This window comes from Homalodisca vitripennis, chromosome 4 (assembly GCF_021130785.1).
Source record: "Homalodisca vitripennis isolate AUS2020 chromosome 4, UT_GWSS_2.1, whole genome shotgun sequence".
In the NCBI taxonomy this organism is placed as follows: Eukaryota; Metazoa; Arthropoda; class Insecta; order Hemiptera; family Cicadellidae; genus Homalodisca; species Homalodisca vitripennis.
The window spans coordinates 45,793,868-45,808,063 of record NC_060210.1 but is presented as its reverse complement, the minus strand read 5'-3'; the positions used below and the strand labels follow the sequence as shown (position 1 = coordinate 45,808,063).

The following is a 14,196-nucleotide window of genomic DNA, read 5'->3' as shown; positions in this document are numbered from 1 at the left end:
ATCACATGAAGCTCAACCTATTCTACAAGAATACTTACAAAATGCAGTAGCCGCCATTTATAACCAGTTAGCACATTGTCAGACGACCGAAAGTAAACATTTTGAACATCTACTTTTAAATGAGTTCACTAAGTATTCCCCTTAACTTCTAACAACTACAGAATTAGTTATTTCTTATGTATAATGGTATTAAACATTTTTAAACTTTGAACAGCGATTTCTTCCGACTGGGTCAACCTTTTGAAGTCCGGTTTGCGGCATTGTGTTCAGTTCAACTAGACCTTTAAAATGATGTATAACTCAACATAGGCTGTTATTAAATATTTTCTTATAACCCCCGACGGGCCGTCTCCCAAAGGTGAAATACGACCATCATGTACACAGAAAAGTAGCTTACAATTTCCAACGGTATACAAAATTTGGTTATGATATCTCCTGTCGTTTAAAAGTTATAAGGTCGTCCTAAGACTTAATGGTCACCCTGTGTATATATATATATATATATATATATATATATATATATATATATATATATATATATATATATATATATATATATATATATATATCGTATCTTGCATATTTCATTGCATGATATTTGTGAAATTCCTTGGAAGGAGAGCCACACACATTGTAACGTAATGCTTACTTTGTTTACACTGTGTGAACCGGATCTTAGTCTTGTATTTGGATATTTTCCACGCCTTGTGCTACTTCCTTCATCTCTTTGCACATCCTATCTGAATAAAATGTTTTTACTGCCAAAAAGTGATTCTGTTACTGATAACAGTATAATGAGACTGATCTATGATCTTGATCTTAAATCACTTTGTATGGATTCTATGCAAAAAATTCTAATAATAATACTTTTTTCCGTTCATTGAAAGAATTTATGATTTGTTACAGGGAATTCCATATCTTTATGTAAAACATAAAATGTATTTATATAGTTTTGGTTGTAATAACTAGTATGGCGCTAATTACTAATATAATTCTCAACCACCAGTGAGTGAAATGCAGAAGCAACCAAGCCTGAGTAAGAATGGTGATACCTGGAACATCAACGCACCCTCTTCAGCACCTTTCAGGAATGCTCCGATAGCGCCCAGATAGCCTTCATGACGCAGGAATCGTGACTGTACGGACCCCCGAGACCAGAAGTTGATGGAAAAGGAGATGGTGTGCATGCTCAGAGGGTGGTTTCTCAGAAAATAACCTCCGAAATAAATCTAACCATATAAACACTTGGTTATTTCTGTCAATGTAATATTATAAATAATATAACTATGTTACAAACATGAAAGAAACTAATGTAAAAAACAAACATTATTATTTTGTAATGTTTTTGTTTGTAATCTTATTCAAACTAATTACCAATAAACTTGAAGTTTTAATATGTGCAAAACATAATATCCTACAAGGAATGTAACTGAATAATGAAAATAATATTACTAGTCAAAAAACTTTATGGTTTGGTTTTGCTAGAAAAACTTCTAATCTGATAAAAAATAGTTTAATCATAATTATATACTAAAGACTATATAAGAATACAAAGGGAATACAAATAAACATGCTAAAATAATTCAACTAAAGTTTAACAAATACTTGTTAAAATTATGTTCTAGCTATTTATTACTTTATGTATATATTGACAATATGAGCAATTACGTAAAAAGGAAAATGTATACCAATTTAGAACGAAGCATAGTAACAGCATAAAACCAGAAACACTATCAAACTAGCACCACAGATAAGTGGTGTTTAGATAACCTCTTATCAGGGGTGTCATTATCGTGTGAGAGTTTTTTCTACAAACACTCATATATAATGTTTTTTAAAGGAAAGAATAAATCGTTTGCCTCAAAATTATAACTTCTTCTCAGTCTAGAACCCTCTTCCAACATATTTAAACCTCTCAAGAAATGTATTATTTTAAACACAATCTTATTATCTTTAATAATAATTCTTAATATATGAATAGCTTTTTAAACATCAAATCCCGTAATCACAATGTTAATAAATTTTATTTAACTAAAATGTTAATTATTGGTGTAGACAAGTTCATCCACATCAATAGAGTATTCTGACAGAATGTTTTATTTGGTTATTTCTGGTAAATAAGTGGTTTATTTCCATTTCTAATAGTGAATATTTAATTTCCTATACTCATGTCCCTTACATTACACGAAATAGGCTACAGAGTGGTATTATTTGAAAATGTCACACTTCAAGAAGAAAATTACTGGTAGGTGTGAAATACCAAAACATAGTCAAGCATGTAAGAAATTAAACAGTTAAGAAAACTTGACAATACACAAACCATATACAAAGATAATATCAAACCAAATATGTACATACAAACATGTACATCAAAACACAAACATATATTTGAGACCCAGCACTAACTGTATAATAATAATATAACATTTACAACAACTTTGTTTCTTTGCAGTATAACATAATTTCATAATTTAGATTAGTTTTGTTTATATTTGTATCTGTTTATCTATAAAACTCAATAGGCTACCTGCACTAACTATAACATAGAATCGGGTGATTGCTCCCCATTAGCCGAGACAATTAAAAATACCCCTCTAGATTGTAATGATATCACGATTGCTCAGGAACGCTGCCATGTTGCTGCTCTGGCATTCCATAATATAACCCTGGTACATGTAGGTCTCAATCTCATTACTTGTTTTGGGCCAAGCACATGTCCATTGCCTTTTTCTCTTTAAAACTATGTAAACTGAGTAACACAAAAGGTGCAGATATGTTCTAGGACCTCCTTGATTAGTGTTAAATGTAATTTGTGGATTCCGTCTTTCACGAGCGTGGCAGATGTGTTTTTCCCAAGTAATTACTTCCCCTCCCTCCTGATCCCAGTGACTCTTGGTGTGAACTGAGTTTTAACTCCATCTCTGTTTTCATCTGTAAATGTGCCTATACACAGTGTGTTGATCCTGTGGCAGTCTTTTAGGAAGATGAGATTTCTCAGCCGTACCTGTTGTGTGTGAGAGAGACAGATGAAGACGACTTCGGTGAGTAACATCATTCCTTTATTCAACCCTTTTCTCTCTGTGTATACTCCCTATCTACAATTGTTTATAACTTGTTCTTTAAAGTGAAATAAATTTAAATTGCTCAATACTATTCATTGGTCTGAGCCAGATTTAATTCTTTTAAATTTAATTTCTAATATAGTCCATTAATTTTTTTTGTAGTTAGTGTCATGGCTAGATTTGTAACTTCATTTGTAAGATAAGATAGCATTTTACAATGTAAAATAAATACCACCATCTTGTGGTTGTATTCATTTTGTCATAAGAGATAGGGTGTGTTTTACTCAGATAGAATTAAGTCTCCAAGCCCCTTAAAACTCACCCACTACCAGATGCAGACAGTTGAACTATTTAAGTTAGTATTGCCCCTGGCACATTCCATTCCCTTGGGTTTGTTGTTCAAGTAGATACACTGCATTGTGTATAACCTTCATTGCTCAACTACCTTGGCACGTTAATTTTTAATACCGTCAATTAGTTTTTTAAAAGTTATTTACGTGTTTTAGTGTGGTTTAAGTAAGCAGTTAAAATATCTGGATATTAATCTAATCTTTTTTAATTGGTCACCATGTTTATACAGAGTGAGAATATGTGTTCATTTTGTAATCATGTGTTGTTTATAAATCAGGAAAAGCTATTTTTATGTGATTAGAAGTTACCAGGACTATTATAAGTAGATTGTACATACATATGAAATTAGGAAGTTGTGGTTACATTAGCTTTGCTCAATTATTACAATTTGTTTTTTACATTATTTATTCATTTAAATGAAGTTTAGTTAAATTTGTTGGCATTATTTTCAATTTTTTTCCCAAAACCAATTGTAATCATTCTTCTGAACAGAACAATATAAGGTTTTAGGGGATGAAAATGGCAAATAATAAAGTTGTAGAAAATTAAAAGTGGAACTACTTTACCAACAAGCTAGTATTAAGCTATGATTAGATGAATTTACAATATATGTTTGCTTTGTCAAGTTACACTTTTAGCAAGCAGTATTAGCAGGAGGCATCCCACACTCATGGCCAGAGGCACTTGTGTCAGCCCGATTTGAACTTTTGTTCTCAGAAGGTATAAATGAACAAAAAACGTTTGTTTGGGTAAAATCCCCGGATTTCAGTAGAACTGTTATTTTACAAATCCAAAGATGGTGCCAGCAGCAACCAAAACGAGGTTGACTCATGGCCAAAACACCATGCGACGCACTGAGCAAACGTAGAACAAAATGTGTTACACTAATTTTTTAGCATTTTTTTTAAATGTTCAATTAAATAAAACAAAAATTTCATTTTAAGCTGGTTCTATTAGCACAAATTTGCCAGTTTTTATTACAGTACAATTATGGAAATACTTATGTTATTGATTTCTTATTACAAATAAAAAATAATGTATGCTGTTAGAAAAGTCTTACAACAAACGTTTTACCTGCATTTGGTGTCAAAGCAATTGTTCGAACTGTGTTCCTTCTACGGTTTGACAATGAGCCAATCTTGTGTAAAATGATTCGACAGAGTTGCCTAACATTTCTTCAGTTATCAAAGCAATCTCCTCTATAATCCTGTTTCTTAGGTCTTCCAAATGATGAGGCTTTCTTCTATAAACATTGGATTTTAAATGACCCCATAGGAAATAATCGATTGGTGACAAATCCGGAGATCTTGGAGGCCATTCGATTTCTCCTCTTCGGCCAATCCATTTATGAGGAAACCTTAAATCCAAATACTCTCTTACCTGTCTCCCATAATGGGGTGGAGCACCATCCTGCTGAAACCATACATTATCAAAGTATTCTCCTGATGCAATTTGAATAGCTGGGATTATTTCATTTTGGAGCATATTGTAGTAAAGTTCGGCATTTAAATTTCCATTGATGAAAAAGGGTCCAACAATTTTGTTACCTAAAATTCCACACCATACGTTCAGTTTTTGTGGTTGCTGTGAATGGGACTCAATAATCCAATGTGGGTTTTCACTAGCCCAGTAACGGCAATTGTGCCTGTTAACATTGCCATTTAGGAAAAAAGTTGCCTCATCAGAAAATAGTATGTTGGTCAGAAAATCTCTATTGTCATCACATTTGCGCATCACAAGTTCACAAAACTCAACTCTTCTGTCGTAATCATCCTCACTTAACTGTTGGACTAAATGAACTTTAAATGGTTTGTATTTATTAATTTTCAAAATCTTACTCACAGACATAGGGTGCATATCATGTTGCTGTGCAGCTTTTCTGAGCGATGTATGTGGGTCTTCAATAAATGTTTGCAAAACATCTAGTGCATGTTCTTCATCTGTTGCAGATTGTATCCTACCCGACTTTGGCCGATTACGTACACTCCCTGTCATTTCAAAACGCTCAATAGTTTTTGATATTGTTGAAACACTTATGGGATTCCTTTCTGGGAAAGTGTCATTAAACAAATTACAAACTTCCCGATAAGATCTTTGACGATCGCCATATCCTCGCATCATCAACAGAGTAATTCGTTCTCTTTCAGACAATTCCATTAAAATGCCAAATAAAAACTGAACTACTGTAATTAGATAACTTGTTGACAGCAATGCTTCAGAGACACTGATTAACTCGACAGGAATGATATGACCTTTGTCCATTTGTAATTCCCAAGCTTAGACCTGTCTAGTGAAAGCTCCATGCTCAACAAACTGAAACCTGTAGACCAGATGATTAATAACACAATAATGTTTCTCATAGGCTAGTGACCTTTGTCTCTTTAAACCTTCCTGCTGACTGGAAAACACCAAGTACAGATTCATAAGTAATCAGAGAAAGTGACTCATAAGTTTTATTCATTGTAATAAAAACTGGTAAATTTGTACTAATGAAACCAGCTTAAAAATAAATTGTTTATTTTATTTTAATTGAACATTTAAAAAATGCTAAAAAATTAGTGTAACACATTTTGTGGCAAGAACCATGTTAAAATTACATTGTTGAACATCAGTAAATTTTCAATACTAAAAATGCTCTATTTTCTGATAGAATAATTCCCTTGAGATGCGGTTTGTGGCATTCAATTCAGTAAGCTATTACCTTTAAAATTATGTATCACAAGGTATAGGCTTCCATTAAGAATATTCACGATACCCTCGGCAGGACGTCCCCCGTTGGTGTGACATAACAAAACATTGTTCCAAAAAGTAGATGCCCAATCTCTATCACGATTGTAAGAGGTTTCAAATTTATATTTAAATTATTAAAGGATATATTTGGGTGTTTCCAGACATAATATACACCCTGTATATATATATATATATATATATATATATATATATATATATACATATATATATATATATATATGTATATATATATATATATATATATATATATATATATATATATATATATATATATTCACTTCGGTTGTATAATGCAGAATTGCTCTATTATAAAAAATTAGACTTCTTAGTTTAAATTTCCTTTAATATTTCGGCTTTGCCGTTTTCAAAAAGGTATAATAAAAAGTATAAAACAAAAATAACACAGCAACAAAATTTACACAAGTAAATAAATAAACATTTGCATAAATAAATAAACAGGAAGTTTTGAACATGTGATTAACACCAAAGAGAAATATCATGAACAGAGAAAGAATTTAGAAAAATAATTTAGAAAAAATTATAATAACAAAAACAATAATTGATCATTTCATCTTTTATTCAGACCAAAGGGTACTTTTGATTTTAATATTAACTGATGTGCCTGTTCTAAATTTTCTAAGTAAATTTTGTTTCCATCTTCTGGTACTTTGCAAATACCTTTCAATGAATAACATTGTTCAAAATTTTGTTTGTGGCCTAATGCGTGTTGTGAAACCAATTTTTCATCCTGTTTTTTAGACGAACAACGATGATTATTCATTCTTATGTGCCAAATGGATTGGTTGTCAATCCAACATAATCCATTGCACAATTTTTACATGTTAATTGATAAATTACATTTTTGCTTTTGCAATTAATATCTCCTCTAATATGGTAAATTTTCTTTGTTTTACTACTGGTAAAAAAATTGGACGATTTTATAATTTTGCAAGTATTACATCGTTTGTCTTTACAGGGTTGACACTTAAAACTTTTCTTCTTTTCTGAATTTTGAATGTTGAATGTCAGTAGGTGGCAATTTGGGCCGTACCAGAAGATTTTTCAGGTTAGTATTTCTACGAAAACACTAGCCTGGGTGGTTTTGAAAATAAGTTTTTAGTAATTGGTGAAGATTCAAGAATTTTGTGTGCCGTTCTTAGAATATTGTTTGTTTTATATAAACCAGGAAAATATTTTGTTATAAATTTTACATCATCATTATTTTGGATTTCATGAACATTAGAGTGTTTAATTTGATTATTTATAAATTTTGAAGGATATTTTCTTTTGACAAATACATTTCCAAGTTTTTCTAGATAATTTTGATAATCTGCACTATCAGTACATAATTTTTTGGCCCTAGCTAAATATATATATATATATATATATATCTTGTTAGTTTCATATCCCAACTTTCATTATATACAACTTTATTCGATCTAAATAATAAAAGGTCACTGAAAACTCCTCATGAATACCAATCTAAAACTGAGCTTATGTTTTGTTTTTTATAATAGCCTACCTATTTTTGTTACTCTAAACTGCTGATTTGATTTACTACTGTTACAATTTTATTTTTACGATTACTATTATGTGTACATGACTTTGCAATTGTTTTTTTATTTTTCTTAACAGTATTTAAATAACTCTGTCTATGTAATCAGACCACATGCAAGATAAAAACTTGTTCATTTAAGCTGTACTTTTGATTATTCAATATAAAAACCGTTCACTATCTAGTACTGTAAAATATGAAAGCCTACTTATTTAGGCCACACTTAATATTTTAAATGGTCTCTTATAGCTTATTTAGGCAAATTAACTGCTATTGTTCAATTGTAACAATTGTCTCTTATTGTCAATCAAGCCTACTATTAAGGCTAATTAACAATTTGTTGTTTTGATGCATATCTAATCATGCCAACTCCAGTTGAAAATGTTTTACTCCTTATTAGTCCATAAACATGCTGAAGCTCTCAAAGACCTTCAGTGTGACATTACTGCAAATAACCCTCTTCTCTCTGCAAATTTGCTGTGAAAGCTTGAAAACAGTTTGATCATGCAACTTGAACACTCTCGACCCATGGCTACTAAAGGGATGAGGTTCCTCCTCTCTGATCAGGAAATCATACATTTCCTAAACACAGAATGCTATTAAGTTGAGAATGTTAATCTTCACTCAATTATAGAATTAGTATTGTAGAATTGAGTAACTGACAACCATGCTGATAAATTCAGATTGTACGACCGAGAAAACTGAGACCATGATAACAAGGTTCCTATTCTAACCCTAAACCACTCTTTCCTCGAAAGGTCCATTTTTCTCCTAAAGATATTGAAATCTACAACCTTTCTGATTCTGATTTCTGATATATGAATCAAGAAGATGGATATAATTGGGATAGAAAACGTCTAAACAGCCACATGTATAATCCACTACTATCAGTCAATTTCCATTTTAAACTAGATTTAAATCAACTGCACTTAAGCGAATGCTAGTTTTAGATTAAGACTATTTATATATTTTTACAATACGAAAATCAAATATAAAATAAGAACAAAAGATAAATACAAAATTCTCCTGCTTTTGTATACTTTGGAATCTACATAAACCATTCACACATATAGTAGAGGTTTGTAAAAATTAAAAATAATCTAATAAGGAATATAACATTATTTCTTTAACTTTTAACTGAAAATAAAGATTTATAGCAAATCTTGTTTATATATTGTCAAAAGGTATATTTAAAAATAAAAAACCGCTCAAAACAATTTTTTTTTTTAAGTTTGAGGATAATTGGTTTCAGACATTTGACATCACTACATGTTACAAAATGTATAATATTATGTTTCTAGGATTGAAATCTACTCTCTTCGTTAGGTGTAAAACAATTATGTTTTGGTACATAAGCGAAAACCACCAGTTTGAGAGTTCATTACAATCAGCAAAGAGCAAGTGAGAAAGAGATCGTAATTATTACTCTTGTTATTTGGTACCCGTTTATTTTCCTTTTAGCAATCAGTTCAGAAACATAAATAATGATAAATAAATTCAAAGTAAACAAGTAAATTATTAAATATGAAAATTGGTTCTGTGGTTGTACACTTAGTCTATTGTTTGTTCTGATTGTATACTTAGTCTATTGTTTGTTCTATAATCTTTTGTCAACACTCAACACTGTGATGTTCTTACTTGTTATGCTGTGTATCATTGTATTTTTATATAAATCCACTGTTGAGTTGTTGTAAAAATCGGCATGCATAAATAAATAAAATAATTATATTTGGAGGAATCCTACCTTATTTAGCTTGTGCATCATAGCATAAAGGCACGCAATTTGTCCAATATCATTGCTAATTGTGAACAATAGACTTCGAGCAACATCTTCCTCAGAACACTGAACCTCTGCAACAATATTATAAGTATTACACACAACTACTAATGAGTTAGGAAAGTCTTATGACCGACAGCACCAATATCGAAAATTATATCCTCTTTGAATTAGCTATTTTTTTAAAGTTTTTTATTGACAGTACAAGATTTGCTTGAATGACAAGGTTGTTTCAGATGTTATTTATTACAGTTACGTGAAATAAAACATGTAACTTGTGAAGTGGACGTAGTTTGTCAATTGCTGTATTTTCCAATACGTTACAAGGCAAACACCATAACAATTATGTTAATCTTGATATTAACTGGAACAAATTAGTTTTCATAACACAGATTTGTTTAACCTGTTGTGGTCAGATATATCATGGATTTTGTCAATCATTTCAGAGGTAGACACTTTCACAGACTCTCTAGCTTTGCATTCAACTTTTGTGGATGTACAACCATATTTAAACTCATTCACCCAATTGTAAACAGTTGCAAACAAGAGGGCAGATGTGCCTAGAACTCCAACTCAGCTTTGATTTCTTTCAGCACCAAACCTTCAACTACAAGTGTTTAATCACCGTTCGAAACTCACTTTTATCCATTTACGAGGCATGTTTTTATAGTAAATACTGTTTTTAAATTACGCAGCCACAGCGCTGCAGTTGCCATTTAGGCATGCGCGTAGTGTAGCTACATCAGTTGGGAAACCACAGATGCAATTACGACGCTGTTTGATTGAGTCTTTGTTTGTTTACATGATTTTAAAATGCCGCCGACTGTGAAGTGCGTGCTGTGATTCATTTTCTCTGTGCTAAAGGCTTAAAAGCAATTGACATTCGTCGTCAAATCAGTGAAGTTTATGGTGAAAACATTAGAGTGAAGGAATGGTGAGGAAATGGGTTAGGGCCTTCAAAGATGGCCGCACACACGTTCATGATGAGGAACGAAGTGGACGACCTTCAGTCCCCGATGATCTCATTCAAAAAGTGGACTGTAAAGTGAAAGAGAACAGATGGTTCACAATTTCGTCCTTAGCTAAAAAATTTCCTGCTGTATCAAGAAGTGTTCTCTATGAAATTGTGTCCGAACGTTTAAGTTATCGGAAACTGTGTTCACGGTGGGTACCGAAAATGTTGAATGATGAGCACAAAACCAAACGATTGGACAGTGCATTGAGCTTTCTCGAGCGTTACAGTAATGAGGGCAATGATTTTTTAAGCCATATCGCTACAGGCGATGAAACGTGGGTAGCCTACGTTACACCAGAATCAAAACAACAGTCAATGGAATGGCGGCATTCAACATCTCCTAGGAAAGTCAAATTCAAGCAAACAATTTCTGTCCAGAAAACTATGTGCACTGTCCTTTGAGATAGACAGGGTGTGTTGTTGGTCAATTTTCTGCCTTGCGGTGAAATGATTGATGCAGCCGCGTACTGTGAAACTTTAAAAAAACTGTGCCGCGCAATTCAAAACAAAAAGCTTGGCATGCTGAGCGCAGGCGTCGTTTAGCTCCACGATAATGCTCGTTCACATTCAGCAAATCAAACGCAAGAGACAATCACTTCATTTGGCTGGGAACAATTGGACCATCCTCCATACAGTTCCGATCTAGCGCCTAGCGACTACCATTTGTTTCTGCACTTGAAGACGCATTTGGCAGGGAAGCATCATTCCAATGATGAAGAAGTAAAAACGTCTGTGCAACAGTGGTTGTCCAGTCTGGCGGCAAGCTTCTTTTGTATGACGACGACATACAAAAGTTGGTCCCAAGATACAAGTGCCTTAATAACAATGGAAATTATGTAGAGAAGTAGAGGAAAGAATGCTCTTTCAGGTAAATAAAGTTTTGTTTGAAAAATGTACTTGTTGATTTTTTTATATCCAAACGGTACTTACTTTAAAAACATGCCTCATATATATATATATAAATTAACACATTGAGTGCGGCGCGCGGGAGTTCCCGCGCTACAGCCAGGCGCCGCCGTGCTGCGCGCCGGAGTTCCCGCGCTTTTGCACCCTTGATTGTTTACAACTCAGTCTGTGGTTAGCATTGCTTGTAGTTTGTTTCGCGGCCGCAGCACTGTGTATCGGCTATAACCTCACTTTTGTGCAGTTTCAGTTTCCGAGTAGCGCCTTTCGTTTAGTTTTGATCGTGTGCTTCGTAATTTACTTAGTTTGGGGTGTTGTTCTTAGTTAATAACACATTTTATTTATTGTGTTAGGGTTTTAAATTTTAATAAATGGCTGCTTCGACCTCTAGACAAAATAATGACACTGCTAACTCTAGTGACAGTGAATCAGACATAAGTGAGGACAGCGACTATGACCTGAGTGGAGATGAAAGTGACAATTTGGATGAAGATAATGACCATCTCAACCCTTCGTGGTCTCCCTTTACACAAGGACTTCGCCATATACCATTTACAGCAGAAAATAGGTTCAAAGTACCAGTACCTGGTAACAACAAGCCAATAGATTGGTTTACTCTGGTACTTGATGATATTTTCCTAGAGAATATTGTTCGAGAATCGAACATATATGCATTTGAAGTGTATGGTAAGCCAAATCTTGGAGAACACTCAAGAATAAACAAATGGCAAGATTTGACTGTTCCATAATTAAAGGTATTTATAGGTTTACTACTGCATATGGGAACCATCAGATTGAACCGTTACCAGGACTACTGGAAGACATCCAGATTATTTGATATTAAATGTTTCAGAGATCAAATGAGCAGAGATAGATTTTTGCTCATTCTTAGATGTCTGCATTTCTCAAGAAATGTAGAAGGAGAGGGCAAAGATGACAGATTGAAAAAAATTAGCATGTTGGTTAGCTATTTCAATCAAAAAATGGACGATTTATATTATCCATGCAGGGAACTTTCCCTTGATGAGGGTATGGTGCTGTGGAGAGGGCGTTTGCTCTTTCGACAGTATATCAAGGGGAAGCGCCACAAATATGGCGTAAAGTTGTACTCCCTTTGTGAGCCTCAGGGCCTTGTGATTAGGTTTGCAGTGTATTCTGGTGGTGAAGGTGAGTTAGGGGGCAAAGGCCACGCCTCTAAGGTGGTTATGCACCTAATGAGAGGGAAACTTGGTGTAGGCCATTCCTTATATATGGATAACTACTATAATAGTGTTGCTCTTGCCTCCAAGTTGTTAGCAAATAAAACATGCTGTACTGGCACCCTCAGACTCGACAGGAAGCATGTTCCAGCTGACGTCAAGACAGCTAAGCTGCAGGTGGGGGAGACAATACAAAGATACGCTGAAGGAGTCATGGTGGCCAAATGGAGGGACAAGCGGATAGTGTCATATCTATCTACTGAACATGAAAACAACATTGTGCTAATATCTAATAATAATGTGCAAATGCTAAATATCCATGGCTATTGTCCAGTACAATGCCAACATGAAGGGGGTAGATAGGAGTGACCAAATGCTCGCCTACTACCCCAGTGACCATAAATCTGTACGTTGGTACAAGAAGATTTTCATACATCTTCTACAAATGATAATGGTAAATGCCCACAAGTTGTACAATGTTGCAAATGACACCAATACTATGCAACTGTATGATTTTCGCTTACAGGTTATTGATGCTCTGTTACCTCCCAAACAACAAGCTCCTCCAGTGCGGCCTCCACGCAACCCGCTGCACGTTCTTTCAAAGACCACTGCGCTTGACAAGAAAGGACGACTTCTAGGAAAAAGATGCCGTCAGTGTCTAAAGGAAGGAAGGCGCAAAGAAACTGTGTACATGTGTGCGCAATGCCCTGGCGAACCGCCACTGTGTGCGTTGGGTTGCTACGACAAGTACCATGCGCAGCTTCAAGAATAAGTGTCAAAAGAGGATGTTGGGTGATTTTGTAAATATGTATATAAAACAAATACTTTGTTTTTTTTTCCTAAATAGTTATAGGTATAAATATAAACACTAATGGCCACTGATTTCTAACATTCTTTTTGTGGTAAATGACACAACGACATGGTATGTGCTCGCTCAGTGCTTGGCGCGGGAATTCCCGCTCAACTTTACGACGTCATCAATTGCTTTCCAGAGACTTCATAAACACAACTGGACATCATATTTCAACTATAAACAGCCAAAGGTACACATTCACGCATAAATAAACTATTTTAAATATTCATATCTTGCACTAATGCTAAGCGCGGGAAAACCCGCTTATAATAATGATGTCATAAAAATGTATAAATTTTGTTATGAACCATTTTTTATTGTTATACATTTAGTTTCTGAGGGCCAAACTTAAAGATTTTTCAGTTAGATGATTTCAGCTTCTGGCAAAAATTTCCTAAAACTATACAGCAGTCAATGTGTTAAAGCTATTTACTTCAATGCAAAAAAATAATTAAACTATGCAATGTATACATCTAAAACTTTAACAGCTGACTAGTTAGGAGTGCTACTTAATGAAAAAATTTATTTTCAATACTACGATACTCTGGAATTTCCTAAGGAGTTATTGAATGACCCTCATACTAACAATTATTATGGTTTCATTGAATTATTCAACAAGAAAACATATTTTAATAAACCAGGACAATATTTTTATAAAATATATGTATATTTCACTGAAAATTAATTATGTATATTTAAAAACACAACAATTTTATAAAAACAGAAA

At 33.5% G+C, this 14,196-nt stretch overlaps 1 protein-coding gene across 1 annotated transcript in view; it reads right to left on the bottom strand.

The window, feature by feature from the left end:
* Positions 1–14,196, bottom strand: part of LOC124359272 (4'-phosphopantetheine phosphatase) — a 58,988-nt gene that overhangs the window by 30,212 nt on the left and 14,580 nt on the right. The window contains exons 7-8 of the mRNA XM_046811887.1: positions 9,464–9,570; positions 1,070–1,229 (exon numbers count right to left, since the gene is read on the bottom strand). Of these exons, the coding sequence (XP_046667843.1) occupies positions 1,070–1,229; positions 9,464–9,570 (267 nt within the window). The remainder of the gene's footprint in view (positions 1–1,069; positions 1,230–9,463; positions 9,571–14,196) is intronic.